Source organism: Pezoporus flaviventris, unplaced genomic scaffold, assembly GCF_033815535.1.
Source record: "Pezoporus flaviventris isolate CSIRO_AGI_PZ_B2104156 unplaced genomic scaffold, CSIRO_AGI_Pfla_v1 ptg000007l, whole genome shotgun sequence".
Classification (NCBI taxonomy): Eukaryota; Metazoa; Chordata; class Aves; order Psittaciformes; family Psittacidae; genus Pezoporus; species Pezoporus flaviventris.
In genome coordinates, this window is record NW_026892555.1 from 28,538,174 (window position 1) to 28,544,949 (window position 6,776).

At 39.6% G+C, this 6,776-nt stretch overlaps 1 protein-coding gene across 1 annotated transcript; it reads left to right on the forward strand.

Moving 5' to 3' along the window:
- Window positions 1-242: 242 nt before the first annotated feature.
- Window positions 243-3,332, forward strand: LOC133266713 (fatty acid-binding protein, adipocyte). The gene is made up of 4 exons (XM_061448210.1): window positions 243-428; window positions 1,675-1,847; window positions 2,059-2,160; window positions 3,100-3,332. Exons 1-4 carry the CDS (start codon window positions 356-358, stop codon window positions 3,148-3,150), a joined length of 399 nt encoding a protein of 132 aa, XP_061304194.1. The 5' UTR covers window positions 243-355; the 3' UTR covers window positions 3,151-3,332.
- The last annotated feature ends 3,444 nt before the right edge of the window (window positions 3,333-6,776 follow it).

Here is a 6,776-nt window from a genome sequence, read left to right on the forward strand (position 1 = left end):
CACAACCCACTGTGGATTGAGCCTATCTTTTTCTTCTGACAGATAATGTGATGTAATCACTTGTGTTTAAGGTAGAGTGTTCTTGAGTGACAAAAATAATTAAATAAAACCAGGACAGTGATCTTTGTGCTAGTAAGGGCATAAGAATAATTACACTATGACCTACTGGCAGAGGAGGGGTAGAGGAGGAAGGAAAACACTGGGCACTGGGACTCCCTCTTCATTGGTCATCCTAGAGCATCATGTGGCTAAGTCTCCTTTTTAAAGATAACTCCTGATCTTCTAGAGCTCATACTATCCTCCTGTCCGGCATTTCTGTTTGATCCTGTGAAAGACTTCTCTGTAGCCTGCCAGGATGTGTGACCAGTTTGTGGGCACCTGGAAGCTCCTTTCTAGTGAAAACTTTGAGGACTATATGAAAGAGCTGGGTGAGAATTGTTATTTGGAGTTGTTGTATCTGGGACAGGGAAGGAATGCTGCTTTTGAACTTTATTCCTTACTTGCTTTTTCTGGCTATGCTGTTTACCAAGGGGATTTTAGTCCAACTATTTTGATCAGATGATCTTAAACTGGAGAACTTGACTGTTTGAATTAGTGGTTTCAAATTCCTTTAACGTAGAAACACCTTGATTGGGAGAAATGGTTTCAGGTAAGACAAGTCCATGCATGCCTACTTGGTAGTGTTATAAATGGATGTAAAACTCATCTCTGCAACATTTTGTGTGTTTATCCTTGGACATACAAAGTGGTGTAATGTTTGAATGTAGGAAGCTTCTCTGTCTAAAAGAAAGACACCTAAGCTTCTTTATATTGCTACTGGACTAGAAGACCAATTAATTGTTATGGCTATTATATGAACAAAAATCTGTAGCTGCCTCCAGTAAATATTAACAAAGGAAATTGCATAGATTCATGCAGATACTTGCAAAAGATGGGAGGGATTCTCTACAGGTATAGACTTCTTGCTTAGAATTAAGTTTGGGCTTTGAAAGGTTTCTGCACTGTTTTAGTGTGCAGAAAGTATGGGGTAACTTGCACTGATTGGATCAGTATGTGCTAAAAAGATGGGGGGTTATTTGGAGATTAGGAGTGAAACACCAAGATTTATGCAGCATTCAGACAGCTTTTAGTGAGACTCTTGCACTCTTAATCTTTACCCCAGATTTTACTCAGGACATAACCATTGCCAGCTATTTCTTAATCATTTCCTTTTATTCAGCCTAGCCACTGATAAATATTAAAAAAAAAAAGCAGCTTTTTTTTCTTGTTTCTTTGTTTTTGTGGCTTAGAAACCATCGTATGTTTCTGCTTGTTTACTTCTTGATACAATTAGCATACAAGTTAGTGTACAAACCACCACAGTTATTTTGGGCAAGTATGTGTGCAAATATCTGGCATTAAAATCTTGTCTAAGTCTTCAAAATATTGTTTTCACTATCTGACAATGGCAGAGCAGAAATTTCCTTGCATCATCCCACCTGGCTTGGTTCATAACCTTATCAGATTAGTGAGATGTTACAAAAGAACCTCTGCAACATAGAATTAATTAAAAATTCAGAAAGTAATAGGGAAATCAGCACTAAAGTTTTTTGGTTTATTGATCTCTTTCTCAACAAATAAGAGAAAAACATTGAGTGAAGATGACAGTTTCATAGTACCCTGTCTTATTTATAGGTGTGGGGTTTGCTACCAGGAAAATGGCTGGTGTGGCCAAGCCCAGTGTAACTATCAGCATCAATGGTGATGTGATAACCATCAAAACAGAGAGTACCTTCAAAAATACAGAGGTCTCTTTCAAGCTGGGTGAAGAATTTGATGAGACCACAGCAGATGACAGAAAAACAAAGGTGAGTCCCAACCCAGCACTTTCCAAATACTTCTTTCAAAAGGTACGTGAAATACATTTCTCTAAAGGGACATGGGAACAGGAGGATGGAGTTGTGATTTTGACATCCAGTGTAAAAATGCTGCCTTCAGAGGTTTGGACATGGAAGCAGTCTTCTCTTCAGCCCGAAGCACCCTGATGAAATAGCCACGCTTTGCATTTTTCTTTGGCAGAATGTCATAACCCTAGACAATGGTGTACTGACCCAGGTGCAGAAGTGGGATGGAAAACAGACTGTCATAAAGAGAAAGGTTGTGGATGGGAACCTGGTGATGGTGAGCTCATTTTTGTTAACTAATCTCTCAATTTACTGTGTAGAATTCATTAGCAAATATGTTACATTGGATTCAAATACAAGGAATGAAAGCACCTGAAAGGGCTCTGTGTCTCTCTGAATGAGTCTGTTGGTTGGTATTACCTGGTCAGAGAGTGTTGTGCTTGACTTGGTGCCAGTGAGGCCCACCTGCAGTTTGGGGCTTCCCAGCACTGCTCTCCAGTTTCAGGAAAGACAATTTGAAGAATCTGGGAGGGGATTAAAACTGTTCATAAAAAGCAGCTGGGATTCCTACATGCTACAAAATGATGCACGTACACAAAATTCCTGAAGAGTTCTGCCTTCCCCTAGAGAAAAATATGTCCATAAATTTAATATTTATATTTCTTTGGATAAAGACCAGAGGAAAACAAATAGAAATAGGTTTTAACAGCAACTTCATTAGGAAAGATTGGAAAATACAGAGTTTAAGCTAACAGAAAAATAGATGAGGACAGAGCCTAACATGCGGAGGCTGACACAACCACCTGCAAGTCTGAAAGCTGTGAAAGACTCTGCGTGAGTATGTGTGTGTCATGCACACATGTGTGAAGATAAGCCACTACTGCAAAAGGTGGAAGGAAAAAAGACTAATGCCCCACTTCAGAGTCCAATCACCCTCCACTGAAGTCCTAGGATCCTTCTTTAGAGGTTTTTAAGTGGAGATTAGAAATCTCCTGGGGATCGCTGGAACAGTCCTTTAATGTTCTTTCAGTCTTGTGTTTCAGACTTCTGTTTCTGAAGCTCTCAAACTTGAGTTTCACTGTTTTGGTAACTGTTTGTATAGGAGTAGAAATGCAGATCTTTTCTTACACTGGCTGCTAATGGATAAATAATTATCTTCTGACTAAGAAATATTTTGTGAGAGTTAAAAGCTGATTAAATTTACCTTTCTTTCCAGGAATGCACCATGAATAATGTTATCTGCAAAAGAGTTTATGAAAAAGCATAAAGAAGCCATCTTCACACAGGACTAATGCTTAAAGCTGGAGAAAAACAACCTAACGAGAGGAGAAAATCTCCACAAATATATTTTAAAGAGAACTATACTTTTTACAGATATATCCCCAAACAGTTACATGCAGCTAGACTAATTTGTTGTGGCTATTCAATAAAATGTTCAGCTTTCTACAACCCGTGCTTGTGCTAGAGTTTGTCAGGAAGGGGTTTGAGAGGGATGCAACATGGGAAGGGGTGCTGTGGGGGAAAACATGAGAACTAGTATGACACTTCATAACTGTGACCCAACTCAGTGCAGAAAGAGGATCTGAGACCATCTAGTGAGTGGCACTTGAGTGATAGATGTAGACCTGGACATAAAAAACACCCGCCAGTGAGCATCGTGTGGGGGCTAACCACTGCAAGGAGTCTGTGTACAGCAAGGGGAATAACGGGGCTGCTTCTCTTGGCTTCCCTGGGTATCGCTCCTGGGGCAGAAAGGAGGGTGGTTACTGTGGATGCCCAGCAGTGGCAGGGAACCAGACACCTCCTCCTTGCACAAGTTCTAACAATTTTAAACCCAAGGATCACCTAAAGTGATGTGATCTTGTTCTCTTCCACCTGAAGTCTGAAATTACAGCTGCCGTATCTCTCAGCTGTGATGCTTTTATTTCCCTTTCCTTAGCATCTCTTTTTGTCCTAGATTAGACAAAAAGCCTTGAATTAAGCATCATAGTTTAAAAAGTACTCTCAGGTTTACTGAAAGCTTGTAACAGTTTTCTAGTGGTACAACCTCCTTTATTTGCTGTATGTGTTTTCTACTAGCTCATTAGGTTAGATCAGTCTTCGGAATGTGAGCCTCTCTAGATGCAAAGCCCTTTGGACACCATGTTTTTCAACTCTTCTTATTCTCAAACTACTTTTCTTCTACTGCCCTTAGGCCTGGTCTCCTATTTCAAAACTTCAGTCCATACCTGGGAGGACTCAAACTGAGAACAAAGAAAAAGACAAGTCTATGGAAAACCTGGACAGGAAGAGTCTGAAAATGTGTGGAATAATCACAAAATGGGGAAATGAGCATATCTCAAGCTTTGCAATTAAGACCTGTGAACCAAATTCCACATATTCCTGACATTCCTGAGGTCAAATGGCAGAAGCAATGGTGCTGAGTCCCTGCTGCCAGCAGCAAAGACCTCATATACTTGAACTTTCCTCTGCATGACTCAGTCTGTTCCCAAGTTTCTGCACTATTAATACAACTGGAGAGGGGAAGAGGAGAAGAAGGACATCTGCACTCTGGAGGATAAGGAGTCACTTAAGAACAGTTCCAAAAGACTATCAGTAAATTCTGCAGAAATGTTAATAAAGCCATAAACAAACAGCTCCCCTCTTTTTACTTTGGCTTCACTGGTTGTGAAATCTCATCAGCCTGAAGAACAGCAGTCGCATAGGGGAAGTAAGTGTGCTTCTCAGTACCCCGTATACACAATACTACATCTGCTTAGCACTTAACAAGGACTAAAATTAATAATAATAAAAAAAAACAGGATAAAGTTGCAGTTTAGTGGCAGAAAACCTACGCAGAAGAGTTGACTGAAAGGAGCAGCAACATTGACTTAAGCAAGCTATATATAGACATTAAAGATCAGCCCATAGTTAAATATAGCCCATTGTCCACAGATATGAAAATACCATATTTCAGAGGTCAATTTTCCAATATTCCTATAGCAGCCCTTATTTTCCAGATATCTTACATTCTTAATAAAGTCTGCAGTTACAACTGTAACATTCACAGCCTAACATTTCAGAGGCAGGTAATCTCTTCTGAAAGCATCACCATTTATTTTAGTACCTGGTGAATGAATTCAGACTTTGTGAATGGATCAAGCTGCTTAAAACATCAACTTTTGGAAATTTCAATGAAGTGACATTCTGTCTATAAACTTTAACAGGGCCAACACCATAATGAAATATTAATGGTGCTTTTCTTATAAATGAACTTGTCTGAAATATATTCTCTTAAGAGGGCCAAAATTCATACTCTAAAAAAGACAACAGCCTATGGACTTCTTGAGTAAATGGAGATAATTCCTCTCTAGCAAAAAAAAAGGTGTGTGCTCTCAGACTTAGGTGGAGGTGAGAGCACAATTTTCTAAGGGGTAAAGGCAGATGAGTGGCTTGTCCTTGCCTGCAGAGCAGCACATGTCCCCCCCTCTTTTCTGGAGTGCTAAACTGTTCTCTAAAATTCAGAAACTATCCTATAGCATTCCTCTCTGAAAAAGGAGGATACCATCAAACCCCTACAAACCCCTTCGTCAACATGCTTATCACAGCAGTCACCCCTGCATGCTGAGAGAAGGAGATCTTTGCCCCTTAGAGTATTCTCTCACTACTCCTCTACAGGTTTCTTGGATGATGAGAAGGAAAGGGGACTCACACTCACAATTAGCAGCTCAGGAGAAAAATGAAGCAAGGCTTATTCTGAGCTTTGAGCTTTCTGTTATTTTTTGTTTTTTCTTTTAAATCTTTGTTTCCACTGGGGGAAACTAAGAATACCTTTGTGTCCTGGCCAGTCAAGCCTGGTGTATGCCCAGCTCTGCAGTCTGCCCTGAGCTACCACCCCAACACTTATGGCCTGGTCTCATGGGATGTCCCCGCTAAGGAGACAAAAGGCTGTTTTCACCCTCTGATGTAGCTACTGGGGAGCAGACTGCTGGCTGCGTGTTTGCAGTCAGTACCTCGGCTTCATAGAGTCACTGTTAAAACATCCTTGGTGTCCTCACAGTGAAGGAGGCATTTGGCCTTTGTCTTCCACTCTTACTTCTGTTTTCTTCATGACTCTCCTAGGAATGTACTTTTTTCTCTTTTTTTTGGCACTGAATTTGCCCAGATGATATTTCCTTAAAAAAAAAAAAAAAAAAAGACAGCAATATACATTCTGCATTTTTTAAATATTCTCTTTGTATTTTAGCTCACTGTTTTAATCAATTTTTACCTTTACTTCTAATGCTGCTTCACAGACTCCAAGTCTATTGATTTCAAACCTTGTTTTACTCCAACCATAAGCATAAAAAGGGAATCAAAGCTCCTTTTAATCACATGTACTCACAATCCTTTTTTTCCCTTAAGCTTGAAGACTGGTTTCCATAGGTATTGTTTCTACTGAGATAGAATTCCCTGCTTTTCTTCTTTCTAGACTGTAAGTCCTTTAAATGAAAGTACTGATTTTTCTTGGTGACAAAGACATAGATGGTAGCAATGTCAACATTGTTTGAGACTGCTTAAGACTGGGGTTTTGTCTGTATAAATAATTCTCTGTCACTTTTTTTCTTAAGGTCACTGGTACTGCAGTATCGCTGTTCTATTCTGACTAATTCGCCCTGCTTGAATTTCTTTAGGTCTGATTTTACAACATCCCGACCATCTTTATTTTTGCAAAGGCACCAGCCTTGTCTTGTTAGAGTGCCTTTATGTGGATAAGAAAATTAAATGAAAGAACAAACAATGCCTGAGGAGCAACGGTAGAATATTTTCTTATTATTCCCTGAGAAATAATGGATAGCTCCATTTAGGATGAGCTTTCTCATTTCCAGAGATTAGATAAAGGAGCTAGTTATTCTTTACACAAAATGTGTAAAG

Coding starts and splice junctions, on each gene's coding strand:
- LOC133266713 (XM_061448210.1), top strand. CDS start 356: ATGTGTGACCAGTTTGTGGGCACCTGGAAGCTCCTTTCTAGTGAAAAC. Junction 1,848..2,058: donor CAGATGACAGAAAAACAAAG/GTGAGTCCCAAC, acceptor TTTCTTTGGCAG/AATGTCATAACCCTAGACAA. Junction 2,161..3,099: donor TGGATGGGAACCTGGTGATG/GTGAGCTCATTT, acceptor CTTTCTTTCCAG/GAATGCACCATGAATAATGT.